Source organism: Bos grunniens, chromosome 6, assembly GCF_055505025.1.
Source record: "Bos grunniens cultivar Pamir isolate PY7600 chromosome 6, Bosgru_T2T1.0, whole genome shotgun sequence".
NCBI classification, from domain to species: Eukaryota; Metazoa; Chordata; class Mammalia; order Artiodactyla; family Bovidae; genus Bos; species Bos grunniens.
Genome location: NC_141170.1, coordinates 51,885,057 through 51,906,738, shown reverse-complemented (window position 1 = coordinate 51,906,738; position 21,682 = coordinate 51,885,057). Strand labels below are relative to the sequence as shown.

Sequence of the window (21,682 nt, the reverse complement as noted above, 5' to 3'; positions counted from 1 at the left end):
ACCAAGTCTTCCTGGGATCCTGGACGGTTGACATCTGCCAGGAGGGTCGCAGCCAGAGATCAGCTCCACAGAGGAGACACACGACACACCTGAGAAGGCACTCCCACTGCAGCACCCAGGAAACCAAGCAGCTGGGATGGGGGAGGTGATAAGATGTACCCCTCTACCCAGGGAGAGTGCTCTTGCCAAGCACCTGGTCGCCTGAGCTGCTCTGACCTGGGAAGGGCACAAAGTACAGGCCCAACCGAGTCTGTGCCTTTGTGGAGTACCCCAGAACCTGAACCTGAGTGGCTTAGACCTGGGAAATGCATGCAACCCAGAGCCCGCTTTAGACTGTAGAGCAACCTGGAACCTGAGCAGTGTAGACCGGGAAAGCACAGGCGCCGTGAGCTGGGGCAAACCCAGTGTGGTCCATACACTGCGAGCACTCCCTACACATGCCAGTGATATTTGTTTGCAGTGTTCCTCTCTCCCCGCAGCACAGTTGAACAAGTGAGCCTAAATAAATGACCATCTTTGCACCCTTGTGTCAGAGTGGAAATTAGACACTGAAGAGACTTGCAAACAGAGGAAGCCAAAATAAACAGAGGGAACTGCTTTGGAAATGACAGGTGCAACAGATTAAAACCCTGTAGTTAGCATTGACCACATTGGAAGGGGCCTATAGACCTTGAGAAAAAATATAAGCTGGAACAAGGAACCATCTGAAACTGAAATGATCACACACTGCCCTCAACAGCTCCAGAGAAATTCCTGCTAAGTCACTTCAGTCATGTCTGACTCTGTGCTACCCCATAGATGGCAGCCCATCAGGCTCCACCGTCCCTGGGATTCTCCAGGCAAGAACACTGGAGCAGGTTGCCATTTCCTTCTCCAATTCATGAAAGTAAAAAGTGAAAGTGAAGTCACTCAGTCATGTCTGACTCTTAGCGACCCCATGGACTGCAGCCTACCAGGCTCCTCCGTCCATGGGATTTTCCAGGCAAGAGTACTGGAGTGGGGTGCCATTGCCTTCTCCGAGAGAAATTCCTAGATATATTTTAATACTATCATTTTTTAATTAAAAAAAATTTTATTTTTAAGTTCTTTATTACTCCTTTCATTTTCACTTTTAAAACCTACTATTACCTTGCAAAAAAAAAAGACCCTATTTTTAAAGCAAATTTCATATATATATTGTTTTAATTTTTGCGATTTTCTCTGGTTTTTTTAATATTGTATTTTTGAGAGTCTAACCTCTACTCTTGATTTTTAATCTTTGCTTTTTGGTATTTGTTATCAATTTTGTACCTTTAAGAATGCAATGGGAGAAGGCAATGGCACCCTACTCCAGTACTCTTGCCTGGAAAATCCCACGGATGGAGGAGCCTGGTAGGCTGCAGTCCATGGGGTCACTAAGAGTTGGACACGACTGAGCGACTTCACTTTCACGCATTGGAGAAGGAAATGGCAACCCACTCCAGTGTTCTTGCTTGGAGAATCCCAGAGATGGGGGAGCCTGGTGGGCTGCCGCCTATGGGGTAACACAGAGTCGGACAAGACTGAAGCAACTTAGCAGCAGCAAGAATGCAATCTTCAGTACCCGTTTTTACTTAGAAGTGTGATTACTGGCTTGAGTGCACTCCAGAGAGGAGATCCAGCTCTACCCACCAGAACACTGATGCAAGCTTCCCTAATCAGGAAACCTTGACAAGCCACTTGTCCAAACCCATCCACAGGGAGGAACCTCCACAATAAAGACTTTTTCTCTCCCAGGTGACCTCTATCTCCTCCCTCCCCCTTCTCTTCTCTACTTAACCCTGTGAATCTCTTTGGGTGTTCCAGGCTGTGGAGAACACTTAGAGAACTGATTACTGGCTAGATTGGTCTCTCTTCCTTTTGACTCCCCGTTCTCCTCTCCTGGTCACCTCTATCTCCTTCCTCCCTCTTCTCTTCTCTATTTAACTCAGTGAACCTCTCTGAGTACACCAGACTATGGAGAGAAAATAGGGAATTGGTTACTAGATGGATTGTTCTTTTCCCTTTTGATCCCCGCCTTCTCCTCCTGGTCACCTCTATCTCCCTCCTCCCTCTTCTCTTCTCCATGTAACTCTGTGAACCTCTCTGGGTGTCCCTCACTGTGGAGAACCTTTTCACCATTAATCTAGATGTTTTATCATCAGTCAGTGATGTATGGATGGAGAAGTCGTGAGGCTACTGTAAGAATAAGACTGAAAGCCAGAGGCAGGAGGCTTAAATCCTAAACTTGAGAACACCAGAAAACTCATGACTCCAGGGAACATTAATTGACAAGAGCTCATCCAAAAGCCTCCATACCTACACCGAAACCAAGCTCTACCCAAGAGCCAACATGTTTCAAAGCAAGACATACCAAGCTACTTCTCCAACAATGCAGGAACATAACCCTGAGCTTTTAAAATATAGGTGGCCAAAAGTCACACCAAATCCACAGACACCTCAAAACTCACTACTGGACACTTCATTGCACTCCAGAGAGAAGAGATCCAGCTCCACCGACCAGAACACTGATGCAAGCTTCCCTAATCAGGAAACCTTGACAAGCCACTTGTCCAACCCCACCCACAGGGAGGAACCTCCCCAATAAAAAGGAACCACAAACTTCCAGCATACAGAAAGTCCACCCCAAACACAGTGATCTAAACAAAATGAAAAGGCAGAGAAATATTCAGCAGGTAAAGGAACATGATAAATGCCCACCAAACCAAACAAAAGAGGAGGAGATAGGGAGTCTACCTGAAAAAGAATTCAGATTAATGATAGTAAAAAAGATCCAAAATTTTGAAAACAGAATAGAGCTACAGATAAATAGTCTGGAGACAAGGTTTGAGAAGATGGAAGAAATGTTTAACAAGGACCTAGAAGAAATAAAAAAGAGTCAATCAATAATGAATAATGCAATAACTGAGATCAAAAACACTCTGCAGGGAACCAACAGTAGAATAACAGGGGCAGAAGATAGGATAAGTGAGGTGGAAGATAGAATGGTGGAAATAAATGAAGCAGAGAGGAAAAAAGAAAAAAGAATTAAAAGAAATGAGGACAGCCTCAGAGACCTCTGGGACAATGTCAAACGCCCCAACATTTGAAACATAGGAGTCCCAGAAGAAGAAGACAAAAAGAAAGGCCATGAGAAAGTACTTGAGGAGATAATAGTTGGAAACTTCCCTAAAATGGGGAGGGAAATAGCCACCCAAGTCCAAGAAACCCAGAGAGTCCCAAACAGGATAAACCCAAGGTGAAACACCCCAAGACACATATTAATCAAATTAATGAAGATCCAACACAAAGAACAAATATTAAAAGCAGCAAGGGAAAAACAACAAATAACACACAAGGAGATTCCCCTAAGGATAACAGCTGAACTCTCAATAGAAACTCTTCAGGCCAGAAGGGAATGTCAGGACATATTTAAAGGGATGAAAGAGAAAAACCTACAACCCAGATTACTGTACCCAGAAAGGATCTCATTCAAATACGAAGGAGAAATCAAAAGCTTTACAGACAAGCAAAATCTGAGAGAATTCAGCACCACCAAACCAGCTCTTCAACAAATGCTAAAGGATCTTCTCTAGGTGGGAAACACCGAAAAGGTTTATAAACTTGAACCCAAAACAACAAAGTAAACGGCAACAGGATCATACTTATTGATAATTACCTTAAATGTAAATGGGTTGAATGCCCCAACCAAAGACTAAGACTGGCTTAATGGATACAAAAACAAGACCCCTATATATGCTGTCTACAAGAGACCCACCTCAAAACAAGGGGCACAAAAAGACTTGAAAGTGAAGGTCTGGAAAAAGATATTTCATGCAAATGGAGACCAAAAGAAAGCAGTAGCAATACTCACATCAGATAAAGTACACTTTGAAATAAAGGCCATGAAAAGAGACAAAGAAGGACACTATATAATGATCAAAGGATCAATCCAAGAAGGAGATATAACAATTATAAATATATATGCACCCAAAATAGGAGCACTGCAATATGTAAGGCAAATGCTAACAAGTATGAAAGGGGAAATTAACAGGAACATGATAATAGTGGGAGACTTTAATACCCCACTCACACCTATGGATAGATCAACTAAACAGAAAATTAACAAGGAAACACAAACTTTAAATGATACAATGGACCAGTTAGACCTAATTGACATCTATAGGACATTTCACCCCAAAACAATGAATTTCACCTTTTCCTCAAGTGCACAGAGAACCTTCTCCAGGATAGATCACATCCTGGGCCATAAATCTAGCCTTGGTAAATTCAAAAAAATTGAAATCATTCCAAGCATCTTTTCTGATCACAATGCAGTAACATTCGATGTCAACTACAGGCAAAAAACTATTAAAAATACAAACATATGGAGGCTAAACAACACACTTCTGAATAACCAACAAATCATAGAAGAAATCAAAAAAGAAATCAAAATATGCATAGAAACGAATGAAAATGAAAACACAACAACCCAAAACCTATGGGATTCAGTAAAAGCAGTGCTAAGGGGAAAGTTCATAGCAATACAAGCCAACCTCAAGAAACAGGAGAAAAATCAAATAAATAACCTAACTCTACACCTAAAGGAACTAGGAAAAGAAGAAATGAAGAACTCCAGGGTTAGTAGAAGGAAAGAAATCATAAAAATTAGGGCAGAAATAAATGCAAAAGAAACAGAGGAGACCATAGCAAAAATCAACAAAGCTAAAAGTTGGTTCTTTGAGAAGATAAATAAAATGGACAAACCATTAGCCAGACTCATCAAGAAAAAAAGGAAGAAGAATCAAATCAACAAAATTAGAAATGAAAATGGAGAAATCACCACAGACAGAAATACAAAGGATCATAAGAGAGTACTATCATCAACTATATGCCAATAAAATGGACAACTTGGAAGAAATGGACAAATTCTTAGAAAAGTACAGCTTTCCAAAACTGAACCAGGAAGAAATAGAAAATCTTAACAGACCCATCACAAGCACAGAAATCGAACCTGTAATCAGAAATCTTCCAACAAACAAAAGCCCACAACCAGATGGCTTCACAGCTGAATTCTACCAAAAATTTAGAGAAGAGCTAACACCTACACTACTCAAACTCTTCCAGAAAATTGCAGAGGAAGGTAAACTTTCAAACTCATTCTATGAGGCCACAATCACCCTAATACCAAAACCAGACAAAGATGCCACAAAAAAAGAAAGCTACAGGCCAATATCACTGATGAACACAGATGCAAAAATTCTTAACAAAATTCTAGCAAACAGAATCCAATAACATTAAAAAGATCATACATCATGACCAAGTGAGCTTTATCCCAGGGATGCAAGGATTCTTCAATATTCGCAAATCAGCAATGTGATACACCACATTAACAAACTGAAAGATAAAAACCATATGATTATTTCAATAGATGCAGAGAAAGCCTTTGACAAAATTCAACATCCATTTATGATAAAAAAAAAAAAAACTTCCAGAAAGCAGGCATAGAAGGAACATACCTCAACATAATAAAAACCATATATGATAAACCCACAGCAAACATTATCCTCAATGGTGGAAAATTGAAAGCATTTCCTCTAAAGTCAGGAACAAGACAAGGACATCCACTGTCACCACTACTATTCAACATAGTTTTAGAAGTTTTAGCCACAGCAATTAGAGCAGAAAAAGAAAAGGAATCCAGATTAGAAAAGAAGAAGTAAAACTCTCACTGTTTGCAGATGACATGATCCTCTACACAGAAAGCCGTAAAGACTCCACCAGAAAATTACTGGAGCTAATTAACGAATAGTAAAGTTGCAGGATATAAAATTAACACACAGAAATCCCTTGTTTTCCTATACACTGACAATGAGAAAACAGAAAGAGAAACTAAGGAAACAATTCCATTCACCATTGCAACGAAAAGAATAAAATACTTAGGAATAAATCTACCTAAAGAAACAAAAGACCTATATATAGAAAACTATAGAACACCAATGAAAGAAATCAAAGATGACACAAATATATGGAGAAATATACCATGTTCATGGATCAGAAGAATCAATATAGTGAAAATGAGTATACTACCCAAAGCAATCTATAGATCCAATGCAATCCCTATCAAGCTACCAACGGCATTTTTCAGAGAAGTAGAACAAATAATTTCACAATTTGTATGGAAATACAAAAAACCTCGAAGAGCCAAAGCAATCTTGAGAAAGATGAATGGAACTGGAGGAATCAACCTGCCTGGCTAGCTATACTACAAAGCTACAGTCATCAAGACAGTATGGTACTGGCACAAAGACAGAAATATAGATCAATGGAACAAAATAGTCCAGAGATAAATCCACGCACCTATGGACACCTTATGGAGAAGGCAATGGCACCCCACTCCAGTACTCTTGCCTGGAAAATCCCATGGGCGGAGGAGCCTGGTAGGCTGTAGTCCATGGGGTCACTAAAAGTCAGACACGACTGAGCAACTTCACTTTCACTTTTTACTTTCCTGCATTGGAGAAGGAAATGGCAACCCACTCCAGTGTTCTTGCCTGGGGAATCCCAGGGACAGGGGAGCCTGGTGGGCTGCTGTCTATGGGGTCGCACAGAGTCGGACATGACTGAAGCGACTTAGCAGCAGCAGCAGCATGGACACCTTATCTTTGACAAAGGAAGCAAGAATATACAATGGAGAAAAGACAATCTCTTTAACTAGTGGTGCTGGGAAAACTGGTCAACCACTTGTAAAAGAATGAAACTAGAACACTTTCTAACACCATACACAAAAATAAACTCAAAATGGATTAAAGATCTAAACGTAAGACCAGAAACTATAAAACTCCTAGAGGAAAACATAGGCAAAACACTCTTACAGAGGAAGGTAAACGTCCAAACTCATTCTATGAGGCCACCATCACCCTAATACCAAAACCTGACAAAGATGCCACAAAAAAAGAAAACTACAGGCCAATATCACTGACGAACATAGATGCAAAAATCCTTAACAAAATTCTAGCAATCAGAATCCAACAACACATTAAAAAGATCATACACCATGACCAAGTGGGCTTTATTCCAGGGATGCAAGGATTCTTCAATATCTGCAAATCAATCAATGTAATACACCACATTAACAAATTGAAAAATAAAAACCATATGATTATCTCAATAGATGCAGAGAAAGCCTTTGACAAAATTCAACACCCATTTATGATAAAAACTCTCCAGAAAGCAGGAATAGAAGGAACATACCTCAACATAATAAAAGCTATATATGACAAACTCACAGCAAACATTATCCTCAATGGTGAAAAATTGAAAGCATTTCCTCTAAAGTCAGGAACAAGACAAGGGTGCCCACTTTCACCATTACTATTCAACATAGTTTTGGAAGTTTTGGCCACAGCAATCAGAGCAGAAAAAGAAATAAAAGGAATCCAAATTGGAAAAGAAGTAAAACTCTCATTATTTGCAGATGACATGATCCTCTACATAGAAAACCCTAGAGACTCCACCAGAAAATTACTAGAAATAATCAATGACTATAGTAAAGTTGCAGGATATAAAATCAACACACAGAAATCCCTTGCATTCCTATACACTAATAATGAGAAAACAGAAAGAGAAATTAAGGAAACAATTCCATTCACCATTGCAATGGAAAGAATAAAATACTTAGGAATATATCTACCTAAAGAAACTAAAGACCTATATATAGAAAACTATAAAACACTGGTGAAAGAAATCAAAGAGGACACTAACAGATGGAGAAATATACCATGTTCATGGATTGGAAGAATCAATATAGTGAAAATGAGTACACCGCCCAAAGCAATTTATAGATTCAATGCAATCCCTATCAAGCTACCAACAGTATTCTTCACAGAGCTAGAACAAATAATTTCACAATTTGTATGGAAATACAAAAAACCTCGAATAGCCAAAGTGATCTTGAGAAAGAAAAATGGAACTGGAGGAATCAACCTACCTGACTTCAGGCTCTATTACAAAGCCACAGTTATCAAGACAGTATGGTACTGGCACAAAGACAGAAATATAGATCAATGGAACAAAATAGAAAACCCAGAGATAAATCCACGCACATATGGACACCTTATCTTTGACAAAGGAGGCAAGAATATACAATGGATTAAAGACAATCTCTTTAACAAGTGGTGCTGGGAAATCTGGTCAACCACTTGTAAAAGAATGAAACTAGAACACTTTCTAACACCATACACAAAAATAAACTCAAAATGGATTAAAGATCTAAATGTAAGACCAGAAACTATAAAACTCCTAGAGGAGAACATAGGCAAAACACTCTCTGACATACATCACAGCAGGATCCTCTATGACCCACCTCCCAGAATATTGGAAATAAAAGCAAAAATAAACAAATGGGACCTAATTAACCTTAAAAGCTTCTGCACATCAAAGGAAACTATTAGCAAGGTGAAAAGGCAGCCTTCAGAATGGGAGAAAATAATAGCAAATGAAGCAACTGACAAACAACTAATCTCAAAAATATACAAGCAACTCCTACAGCTCAACTCCAGAAAAATAAATGACCCAATCAAAAAATGGGCCAAAGAACTAAATAGACATTTCTCCAAAGAAGACATGCAGATGGCTAACAAACACATGAAAAGATGCTCAACATCACTCATTATCAGAGAAATGCAAATCAGAACCACTATGAGGTACCATTTCACACCAGTCAGAATGGCTGCGATCCAAAAGTCTACAAATAATAAATGCTGGAGAGGGTATGGAGAAAAGGGAACCCTCTTACACTGTTGGTGGGAATGCAAACTAGTACAGCCACTATGGAGAACAGTGTGGAGATTCCTTAAAAAACTGGAAATAGAACTGCCTTATGATCCAGCAATCCCACTGCTGGGCATACACACTGAGGAAACCAGAAGGGAAAGAGACACGTGTACCCAAATGTTCATCGCAGCACTGTTTATAATAGCCAGGACATGGAAGCAACCTAGATGTCCATCAGCAGATGAATGGATAAGAAAGATGTGGTACATATACACAATGGAGTATTACTCAGCCATTAAAAAGAATACATTTGAATCAGTTCTAATGAGGTGGATGAAACTGGAGCCTATTATACAGAGTGAAGTAAGCCAGAAGGAAAAACATCAATACAGTATACTAACGCATATATATGGAATTTAGAAAGATGGTAACAATAACCCGGTGTACGAGACAGCAAAAGAGACACTGATGTATAGAACAGTCTTATGGACTCTGTGGGAGAGGGAGAGGGTGGGAAAATTTGGGAGAATGACATTGAAACACGTAAAATATCATGTAAGATATATACATATATATATGTAGCAACTTGTGTTCTTACAAAGCACTTTCATAAAGCATTATTTCACTGAGCCATCAATCAGAATCCTGAGAGAGGAATATTGTTCCCATTCTTCCAAGAAAGAAATCGAGCCTAATGGGAATTTACCTGTTACAGTGGCCCCCAGCTAATAAGTGATGGGAAAGTACCTGAGCCAGGTCTGTGTGCCACAGCATCCAGGGCTGCCCTGAGCTTATCTTGGCTCAGGTTTAATGATTTAATCAAGCTTACTCTACTTCCTGAGTTCTTTTATATCTAATTCTTTCCAAATTTCAGAGATCTCAGAATTCTCTTCACCTGGAAATTTTGTTCCCTTGCCACTCTGAACCTATTTTTATTATTTTTTATTTTTTTAACTGTGAACACAGAGGAGTGTGTATCCTACCTACCCAGGTGAGAAAGGACTTTATCCTGTGTTAAACTCCTGCTCAGCTAGAGGCATACTTGGAATCAAAGACACTACCAAAAGTCAAACTACAGACCAATATCTTTGATGTTATAGATGCAAAAACTCTCAACAAAATGTTAACAAACTGAATCCAGCAACACATTAAAAAACAAATCATACATCACAATCAAGTTAGATTCATCCCAGGGTCAAAAAGATAGTTCAACATACACAAATCAATATGATACAGCACATCAACAAATGAAAAGACAAAAACCACATGATCAACTCAACATGCAGAAAAAGCATTTGATAAAATTCAACATCCAATCATGATGCCACTCTTGCCAAAGTAGGCGTAGAGGGAACACACCTCAACATAACAAAAGCTGTTTCTGATAAACCGGCAGCCAACAATAGAGGCATGCCTGGCTCCCAGCTTGATGTGGACCACCTGTTGCGAGGCCCTCAACACCAATGACTGTCTCTCTACATCTTTTCTACCATGCACAAGCTGCATGCCTGGGTGAAACACAGATCTGACTTAGAACCAAAGAAGATATCCCCAGACAAACCTGGCTTCTGGTGAGCAAATTTCCTTTGCTCAGTCTTCCTTGGAGTTGAACAGGCCATCCTGCACTTTGGCAGAGGTCGCTGTGAAAAGAAATGGCAAAGACCCACAAAGAGAGAAGCAGATACCAGCATCGGTTCAGATGCCCTTCACCCAGCAGCACTTCTCAATTGAAAGGGAGGAGAGAAAGAAAAAGGATAAGGGTACAATGAGCTCCTCGTTTTTTCTGCAACATGAAAATCTAGTTTTTAGATCTAGAAAGGCCCTTGGAGAGTGTCTAGTCCTCATTTTACACATGAGGAAACCAGGATCAAAAAGTTAATTGACTTTTGTAAAGTCTCACAGCAACTCAGTATCAGATAAAGACTAGAGCTCCCATTTCTGATTGTGTCAAATTAAACAAAATTGCTTTAAAGGATCCACAGAGAAACATTAAGTGCAATCATACAGTTTTGATTTCCAAACTGCCCTACAGAGGAGTGGCACCTTGCTTGCAGGATGAGACTCTGAAAAAGGTACTGCTGCTGCTGAGTTGCCTCAGTCGTGTCCGACACTGTGCGACCCCATAGACGGCAGCCCACTAGGCTCCTCTGTCCCTGGGATTCTCCAGGCAAGAATACTGGAGTGGGTTGCCATTTACTTCTCCAGAAATAGGTACACAACCCTGAAAATCATGTAGTATCGAAATAATCCTTGAAAATCCTTAAGAAAGTGCCACGTTGGAGACCAATATAACGTCTGTCAATCAATCCCACATGGTTAGTTTTTCCAGAGATGGATCAAGCTCAACAGTTGAGTACCAGATTAATTAATTGGCCTGAGGTTAGAAGAAAAAAAAAAGGCATTGATCTTTAAACACAGGATCACTTGTAGGCCCGCAAGCTGGATACATATAAAAGGCACTGGAGTTCTGAAATTAATAGCAGATTCCCTTCTCTTCATTTGTGCTCTCACTCCAGGGCACTGAGCAGAACAACAGGCAAAGTGACTCATACAACATCAATAGTTCTCTCTTCCCTGCGCTCCTGATAATAGTGTTTACCATGTAATTAGAAACGAATTTGCTTCACACACACATGAATCTCTGTTTGTTCATTGGTGCATCCCAAGTGCCGAGTACTGTGCCTGGCACATAAATGTTTGTTGAATAAATGGATGAATCTGCTCCTCTTTCTGTCCAGGTGATGCAACTGAATTCTTACAAGGTTATCTTGTTCTAGCATGTGGCTCTTAAGTTCTCAGAGAGTTATATTGCCCTGGCCAGAAAAATTCACATTGAACTGTTCATAGAGATTGTTCAGTACTCATGGGGTTCATGGACACATGATTAAAATTTTCTGGTGCTATCAACCTTTAAGATGCAGCTGTGACACTTTAGCAGAATGACCTTCATGGTTCTGGAGAGCCTAGCATCGTTTACTTTCATAGCTGCATAAGAACTTTTCTTTAAAGCTCTCTCAAGCGCTAGAAACAAAAGGTATTCTCTAAATCCTGTCAGCCCAAAAGTTCAAAGGAGAGCCAAGCTAAGCTCAAACTAGTGGCACCAAAACAACCTTTACAACCCATAGCTATATTTTCTGCCCTACTCTTAAACCAGAGTAGGCCCTTTTTCACAGATGTCCTCTTGAGCTGCTTGTAAGTTTCAGTACTGATACTGAATGGCCAGATGGATGATGCCCAGGAGCACCCTGGATCCCCAGCTAGCCCCGACCAGCTCTGATACTGCACTTGTCACTACCAGCTCTGATGGTTTGAACATGGAGAAATGTACAGCAGGAGAATATTCAAACAGCTGCTGAAAGGTGAGCTAAGGGAGGTCACTGCCAGCAGACTCAGAGGAAAACATAATTTATAGGCATCCTTGAGCAGAGCTCAGAGCTGAGCAAACACGGCTACAGAGTCCTCAGCAATGTGGCCACCAGATACACCAGTGCTCTGGGACAACAGCAGCTCTTTCTGAGCAAAGAGAAAGAAGTAGAGACAGGAGGCTGGGCTGGGGACAGTGACAGGCTTAGGAAAGGGCAGCTGACTCAGCGAGCCAGCCCATGTACTCTACACCCATGTGGAAAGCACACATACTCTCCCAACCTGCATGGTGGTTGCCTATAAGAATAATGAATATTATGGACTATGCACTAAAGCAGATTTAGCAAAGTCCTAGGAACAGAATAAACTTAAGGCAGGGAAAGGATTACCTGTCTGCATATCTGCACTGGCTTGAATAATGTCCCTCAAAAATTCATGTCTACCAGAACTGATGCTTCTGAATTGTGGTGCTAGAAAAGACTCTTGGGAGTCCCTTGGACAGCAAGGAGATCAAACTAGTCAGTCCTAAAGGAAATCAATCCTGAATATTCATTGGAAGGACTGATGCTGAAGCTGAAGCTCCAATATTCTGGCCACCTGATGTGACGAGCCGACTCATTGAAAAAGACCCCGATGCTGGGAAAGATTGAGGGCAGGAGGAGAAGGGGGCCACAGAGGATGAGATGGTTGGATGGCATCAACAACTCAATGGATATGAGTTAGGGCAAACTCTGGGAGATGGTGAAGGACAGGGAAGGCTGGCGTGCTGCAGTCCATGGGGTGGCAAAGAGTCAGACACGACTAAGTGACTAAAAAACAACAAAATGAAGGGTTATTGGGACATAACCCCACTGTAAGTGAAAATAGATCAATATTGTTATTCTTATGGAAAATCATACAACACATAAGGGTACATATGGGTACATATGGAGAGGGAAATGGCAACCCACTCTAGTGTTCTTGCTTGGAGAACCCTATGGACGGAGGAGCCTGGAGTGCCTCAGTCCATGGGGTTGTAAAGAGTCAGACATGACTTAGCAACTGAACAATGGGTACTTAAGAGTGAGAAGCTGCTGCTGCTGCTAAGTCGCTTCAGTCGTGTCCGACTCTGTGCGACCCCATAGACAGCAGCCCACCAGGCTCCTCTGTCCCTGGGATTCTCCAGGCAAGAATACTGGAGTGGGCTGCCATTTCCTTCTCCAATGCATGAAAATGAAAAGTGAAAGTGAAGTCACTCAGTTGTGCCCGACTCTTAGCGACCCCATGGACTGGAGCCTACCAGGCTCCTCTATCCATGGGATTTTCCAGGCAAGAGTACTGGAGTGGGGTGCCATTGCCTTCTCCAGAGTGAGAAGAGCCTCCCTCTATTATATCAGAATTTCTGCTCTAAAACCAGGAAAACCATCAGCCATAAATCTCACTGTGAAAGGAAAAGGATGCTACATTAGCAAAAATCATCAGCGATGGGAGACTTTCTAAGGATTTTGTAACTAATACACACTCTTGACTGATTTATAATAAAAATACTATGTATCATTTATTCTATAATTATATAAATTATGCCAATTATAAACAGCCATCTACCGTTCAACAAATGCTCTGGCTGTGACACAATAGAAGGGATTCAGCTATACAAAACAAAAGGAAAAGCAAAGGGAAGTGATGGACAGAAAAACCTTTATCATCTAAGAGTCTCATTAAATTATCACTCAAGCAAAGAGCTCTAGAACTAAGAAAATACTCCTCAGTGAATTAGATGTTCTGTCTACACTACCTAATACAGTAACCACTGGTCACATATGATTACTGAGCACTTGAAATGTGGCCAGTGAGACTGGAAAACTAAATTTTTAATTTAATTTTGGTTCATTTAAATGACCATAATAATTAAATAATCACATGTGGCCAGCAGCTACTCTATTGGAGGGCACTGCTCTAGAATCACAGAAGGCTGGCTGTGGAGACAAATCTGAGAGCCTCAGAAATCTGAGATGTGACCAGCCCCACAAGTAAAAACAGGGGAGGAAGCCTTCACAGAAGATACAGCTGTATGTAGAGTATTTCTAGGACATATTTGGGCTTCCTTGGTGGCTCAGATGGTAGAGTCTGCCTGCAATGCAGGAGACCCAGGTTTGATCCCTGGGTCAGGAAGATCCCCTGAAGGAGGAAAAAGTAGCCTACTCCAGTGGTCTTACTTGGGAAATCCCATGGACAAAGAAGCCTGGTGGGTTGGCTACAGGACATATTTATTTCCTTAATCTTCACATGCTCTTATAGTCAGTGATCATCCCCATTGGTTGGATGAGGAAATCAGGGTTCAGCAAGATTCTCTGACTTGCCCAGGGCCTTACAGCTTTTACAGGCTAGGGCCAGAGATCTGAATATGGCTTTGACACCAAAATCCATACTCTAGTCATCAAGGCACTCCATTTACAGCACCTTTCACTCTTGTGATGTCTTCCATTTCCATCCTCTCTGAAGGGTCTGAAACACAAAAGTGGGTATGCATGGATGAGTGCATATATGTGTGTCTGAGTAGATTTTGCAGAATAGGTACAGGTCTGAGAATTACTTGAGTGTTTAGTGTGGATCTAGTATTCCATACAACAAATCAGTATCCTCTAAGCAACCAGCCCCATTTTCCACTTAATCAGGAAGAACAGGAGGCAAGAATGAGTACCTGCTGACTAACTTATTAAGGCCAAATTGGCAGATTAAATAAACCTTCTTCCTGGGACACATTTAGCACTATTACTATCATCCAGCTTTCCTGGTCCTCAGGGAGCCCCCATTTCCCTGGCCATAGTGACACTTAGAAACCCCAAGACTACAGGTCTTCACATCAGGGGAGGCTGGAGGTAAGGGAATGAGGAAAACGGAGAGACAGGATACCTAAGAAATGGTATGTAGGTTTGAAAATAACTCGTTTCAAATCAAGAGTGACAATGTTAAATCTGGGCTGCTCAGCTTCTCCCCCAATCTATTTGTCTCCAGCAGTGGAAAAGGGCAAGTGCAGGTCATTAGATACTGCAAGTGTGGAAGTCAGGTGAAGCCATGGTGGGAAAGATGGCCCTCCCAAGACAAAACCACAGGTCGATGTGGATGGCTGCTGTGCTAATAATAAGATTTCTGCAGTATTATGAAGAATGTTTCTAATGGAACTAATTGTGCCTCCCTTTAAAAAGTTTCATTATGCCTGGAAATAACACTTGATGAGATTAATAAAACAATTCTTATTTGTCTAACCTCCTGGAAGTTTAACTGAGCCTTTCATCCTTGTCCTGTGCTCTGATCCTGCAAGGAACCCTCTGGGAAGAGCCCCTTCCCCCTAAATAAAGCTTTACAGCATTTTGAGGTTGTGAGACTTATGTAATTCCACACCCAAATAACTCTGAAAATAGTTTATCCCGTGCAACCCTTGGTGTGTTCTGGGAAGAATTCTATGGAAAACCAGCTTAGCCCAGTAATCACATTTGTCTACCCAGACAGCTAGTCTAACCTCTCAAGCTCCAGGAACCTGGCTGTGGGGAATGATTTCTAGCCTAAGTTTACACAACAAAACTATTAACACCAAATAATACAACCTAGCAGGTGATTGTTGTGTTGTGACAAAAACTGATTTTATACCTTTTTTAAAAGCCATTGTTTCCTCTCATTTTCTCTGGGCTATTCCCAAAAGTGGGGCTTCCCTCATAGCTCAGTCGGTAAATCATCTGACTGCAATGCAGGAGACCTGAGTTTGATTCCTGGGTAGGGAAGATCCCCTTCAGAAGGAAATGGCAACCTACTCCAGTATTCTTGCCTGGAGAATTCCATGGACAGTGGAGCCTGGCGGGCTACAGTCCATGAGGTTACATGGGGTCGCAAGAGTCAGACACGACTTAGTGACTAAACCACCACCATTCATTCCCAAAAGTAATGTGTTGTGACGTCTTTAATTTCTAACACCTTCAGCTAAAATATATGTGTCTTTGGGAAATGACCACCACTAAGTCCTGACTTCACTCCCTTTCTGGTGGCAGTCGGCATTCCTTTGCAGAGTTTTGCTTCCAAGGGTAAATTACTTTACCAAGGAGGGGTCAGGGGAGACTACAAACTACAAATGCACACAGAGAAGTCGTCTGGTCTTATTCAAGAGTGAGTTTGTCTTTGTGGTACATTGTTCTCAGAATTTTCCCGCGGGAGGAAAGCTCCACTTTGAATTGACAGGATAGCTTCCCTGGGAATGTCCCGCCGGGCGGCTTCCCTTATGAGCTCCTAGCTCTGAGCGCGCAGAACTGTCCTGGGAATACCGAGTAGTGCGAAAAAGCGCCTACATCGCCATCCATCGGCCGGGAGAGGGTGGCATCCGGAATGCAGAGCTCGCCGCAAGAGCTGGGGACGAGTCCTGGCAGGATCCGACCCAATAACACCTAACCCGCGCAGCCCTCCATCCCCGCCCAGAGAACAGTCTCTGGTACCCGGCTCTGCGCTGCCGGGACCCCGCAGCAGCAAATGGACTCCGGGACCCTCCTGACATCGAACAAGAACAGCGCGAGAGATCCAGTTCCTGGGGAATCAGGCCAGTGAGGACCTTCCGTGTTCCTCTTCCCTACCTTTCTTCTCCCAAATCAGGGGCAACGCTGTCCCTTCCCAGGACAGGATCAGAGCCCGCCGAACCCAAAGTAGCTGGAACCTGCGTCCCCCGGCGGCCCCGCGCTCCTTGCGCCCAGGGCCGGTACACGCCGCCAAGTTTGCGCACAGGGGATGCAGGAGTTGCCAGCACCCTGCAAGTCAGACCAGTCCTAGGATGCCCACGCTCAGATGGTCCCGTGATCACCGGCACCACTGGTGGCAGGGGAACTGAGGGTGAATCCGGGAGCTCGGAGGGACGGAGACTCAGGCGCGCGCAGTTGAGAGAGGAGGCTTACGTCTGGGACTTGCGATGCTGCGCGCTCCTTCCAGATGCACAGAAAAGAAGCCTTGGACCCCCAAGGGGTTGTTTCCAACGGCTCCTTCAGCAGCCTCCTCAGGAGCCCGGACGCCACCGAGTCCACTTGATGCGTGGAGGACTCCGTGTTGAAGAGGGGCAGTTGGGGGGGGGGGGGTGTGTACCTGGGACATGACGACGCCCCTGGCAAGGAGAGCGTGGTCTCTGGACCGACCTGGCTCGAGGGCTAAAGGAAACCCTATCCATGACCCTGCGCCCAAGGACTGGTTATAGCGTGGGGCTGGGACAGCTGAAGCTCACCGACGGTGGGGGAAGGTGGCACCCAAGGGTAGGAAGGGGCGGGACAGGAAGGATAGACCCTGAATCCATCCGGACTGAGAGGTCATCCGACCTATCTGGCGGCAGGATCTTACCCGCTCCGGGGCCAGGGCTGGGCGGTAGCGCTCTTCCGGAGCCAGGGCAGGGGACTGTTTCGTGGAGAGCATGTCTCGCTTTTTCCTCCGTCCACTCTTGGTCTGTTTTCTCTCCTCTGCGTGCCCCTGGGAGAGGCACTACGGATTCCTTGCTCCTCGCTCAGGAAGAGACAAGTTGCCCTTCAAGGGACAGGGGCCCCACATTTTGTCTGCTCGTCAGATCCTACCCGCGGACCACTCCCTCCCTTCCCTCGTGTCCCTAGGCCCCACCCATAAAAAACCCTTGATGACAGATCCTCCGCAACCCCACCTCTTCTAGGCTGTTATTCAAATAAGTTATTCTTCAGGGGCTGGGGGGGAAGCCAAGTGGACTGCTGGTCCCCTACCCAAACCCTCCCCCACACTTAGGACCCGCGACGGCAGCATGGAGAGGGCGAGACCTGAGTGTTTGGGCTGGGGGAGACAGAGTAACTGAGAGTAAAGGAATTGCTTCTCATCCCTCCCAGATCTCATCACAACTAGACCAGTCTCTTGGCCCCAGCGTAGCCAAGTAAAAATCAAAATAACGGCAGCCACTGGCAATTAAGGGCCAAGTTTGTTATCTCAACAAAAACGTATGTTTTCTAGGGTAAGCATTGTTTGCTTTAGGCAAATAGAATCGAGATTCTATGTTTAGGGAAGAAACTGCTTTTGCAAGACTGCCTGAGACTTTGCTAAGGCTGCAGGGACCCAGGAGTAAAGCAGAGTCAGCTTCCAAACGCCTGGTGGCAATTTCATGCCCAGGGCTTCCACAAGCTGAACCCTAGAGGCCAACAACTCTGTGCGTTTCGGCCACTTCTCGTCAGGCAGCTTCCAGGAGAGCACCGCAGGTATTTACAATGATAAACACTATCACCTGAAGCCCAAGAGAGTTGTCATAGGCTTGGCAGAAAAGCACTACATTGAGTTTTGCTGAGAAATATTTTTTTGTATCCAACCTCAGTCAAGATCTAATGAAAATTTCACAAATCACTCATGAGGTTATTGAATAAATTCATCTCTGGTATTCTGGAGGCAGCTATGAATAGTCAATAAAAATAAGTACCATGCACCTGTTCCCCCAATATTACAACTGGAGAGGAGGATAACTTGTAAAACTGGGGGTGGGGGAATCAGTATTTTGCTTCTGAAGTGAAATGAGAAAGTAGAAAATGTAATAAGTGCATCATACAATAGTTGAAATCGGGAGAGAATCAAAGTAACCAGACTAATTTTAAGTTTACACAGTTTTAAGTTTAGCAAATACGGAGCTGGAATTCTGCAGAGGCAGGGTAAATTCAGGACTACGTTCTAAAATATTGTCTCATCACACATCATCATTACCATAGGAACACCAGCCTGAAATCAAGAGCCTGAACAATTGTCCATTAGCAACCCCCTTAGTCTTTCATTTCAGTCAACTCCATCTATAAAATGAGGGTTGGATTCAATCCTCAATGTTTCTACTGGCATTCTGAAGCCAAGGATGGACTGTTTATTCATCGTTCATTCCTCTTTTCGCTTCCACTTTCTGCCCTCTGGTGGAGGTGCTACAGAAACTGACATTCAAGTAGCTACATTAGGGAATCTGAACTAGCCACTACTATACAGGACCATCCTTCAGAGAACTAAAGCTGACTGCACTGATAGTGTAAAACAGCATTTTCTAAGCTTCCTTTTAGCAAGAAAACCCAACAAATTCTAGGTACCAGTGGCAACAGAGTAAATATCTGAGGTAGTCTGCATGAAGGTAAACAGCTATTTTTATATGCTTTGTAACAAACTTCTTTGATGTAAGGAATCATAGCAAATGTTAGAAACCTCATAACATAGGTTATATTATGAACCAACTTGAATTTGCAGCAAGCTCACAATAATATTCAATGACCTATGAATTATTCCTTTTTAAAAAATTTGCCACATTTGCTTTTCAACTTAGAGTGAAAACCATCACCTAGTTTCTGGTAATACTTTTCATTGTACATAAAGAAGTATTTACAGCCTTTTGAAATTTTTATTGTCTAATATTTCAAACATATATCTATTTGGATGGCTTAAAAGAAAAAATCTTAATGGGATTTGTGGGCAAATTAACTTAAAAGTAGAGTATACCTCTGGAAAGGGTGACTTTACAGATCAAACGTGGGTCACATTGCATATTACAGACTAATTTCAGTGCTTAGTACTACAAATGAAGGCCATTTGAGAACAGGAAAGAGACATTTCAGAGAAGCAGCCAGTACTCCAGGATGAAAACAGGAAAGCAGCAGCTAAAATAAATATGTTATCCCAAGACTTACCAATTTATCTATTCATTCAACTAACACTCTAAGATTTGTTAGCTGCCAGATGAACAAAATCGAGTTTCTGCCCTTAGAGAACTTTCTGAAATAATAAATACATTAAACAAACACACAAATGTAAATAAACTATGGAAAAATACTTGCAAGTAAGTTAAGAATGTATTTTAGGGAGTTTAAGCTGAGATCTAAAGATACAAAGCCTTTAAAATAAAAAATATATGAAGAACACAGCAAGAAATAGGCAAACTGGACATTTACCTACTGCAGGGAGAGTTTACTTAAGAGGCAAAAACAACATACCCGTATCTGGAGTAATATATTCCAGCATTCTGAAATGAATGTTCTGTATATGATAAAAATAGCCCATGGAGATACTGTTTGCTGTATATACTATTTCTGGGGTATTAATCCTTTATTCTATAAAGTAGTCCCTGGGAAGAAGGTAGTAAGAACTGGCCCATAAAACGTTTCAAGGGACTTTTATTTCTAACACCCTCACATACCTAGTGTTAGTCTTCCCCACCTCTAGGGCTGCCATTTGACTGCCCACATCCTGTCTAGTTTTCCTAAGAATGCGCGTTTATTCTCACTCAGTTGTGTCTCTGCAACCCAATGGACTGTCGTCTTCCAGGCTCCTCTGTCCATGGCATTTTCCAGGCAAGAATACTGGAGTTGACATTTCCTTCTCCAAGGGATCTTCCTGACCCAGGGATCGAACCTGAATTCCTGCACTGCAGGCGGATTCTTTACTGCTGAGCCCCTGGGGAAACCCCTTCCTGAGGATACCCCCTCAATGATAATGACCACATGAGCAAAAACTGAGATGTCCCAGTTTACAATTCATTTTTCTGATTTGTGAATCAATCTGTAAGAGAACTCACGACATTAAGTCACATTTATCTATCATCATAGTTAAGAATTTCTAAGCACTGTATGCCAGACACTTCACAAAGTAACGTGTATTTTTTCAGTTTTGAATTCTTGAAGCAAACCTATTTCCTCTGTTGTAAAATAAGAACAGCCCCACTGCCTAAGTTGTCATGGGGGTTAAACAAACATAAGAAGTGCTTTAAACAGTTGTAGACATAGCTAATGGGAACCTGCTGTATAGCACAGGGAATTCAGCTTGGTGCTCTGTGATGACCTAGATAGGTAGGATGGAGCAGGACAGGGGGAGAGAGGTCTAAGAGGAGGATATATGTATACATATAGCTGATTCATTTCACTGTACAGCAGAAACTAATGCAACATTGTAAAGCAATGATACTCCAATAAAAAAAAACAACACACATTTAAAATAGTTGTAGACACATAATCATCTACTATTTCTCCTTGTTTCTGTTTTACAGATGAGGAGTAAATGAAGTCTAAGAGAAGTTAAGTAATTGCCCAAGACCTCACAACTAGAAAAGGACAGAACCAGAACTGGAGTACAAGCAATCTGGAACTACACCGACCTCTTAACCCCTACCTCCTGCAGTACATTAAGACAGTGATGAAAAATGCCCCCAAAGTTTACAGCCCAGAATTACACTGTGAATCCACTCATTCATCCATCAAATGTTTACTGAGCACTGCAGTGAGTTAAATAGTGTCCCCCCCCCCACCCCCCGCAAAATTAATGTCCACCTGGAACTAAATATATAACTTTCCTTATTTCGAAGTAGGGTCTTTGCGGGTGTAATTGGGTAAAATGAGATTATACTGGAGTAGCATGGGCCCTAACTACAGAGTGTTCTAAGGAGTCAGAAAAGGACACACATAGACAAGAAGGCCATGCGGAAACGGGGGTGACACACTGATGTATCCACGAACCAAGAAACGCCAAGGACTGTTGCCCTAAACTGGAAGCTAAGAGAGAGGTGTGCAAGGCTTTCTTTCTC

The 21,682-nt window shown here is 42.3% G+C and overlaps 1 protein-coding gene across 2 annotated transcripts in view; it reads right to left on the bottom strand.

The window, feature by feature from the left end:
- Nucleotides 1-17,736, bottom strand: part of CORIN (corin, serine peptidase) — a 313,930-nt gene extending 296,194 nt beyond the window's left edge. The window contains exon 1 of one of the 2 annotated variants that reach the window (XM_086405903.1): nt 17,479-17,736. In XM_086405903.1, coding sequence (XP_086262029.1) covers nt 17,479-17,550 — 72 coding nt within the window. In that variant the 5' untranslated portion in view covers nt 17,551-17,736. The remainder of the gene's footprint in view (nt 1-17,478) is intronic. The other variant, XM_086405908.1, reaches the window with a different exon arrangement.
- Between the last annotated feature and the right edge of the window lie 3,946 nt (nt 17,737-21,682).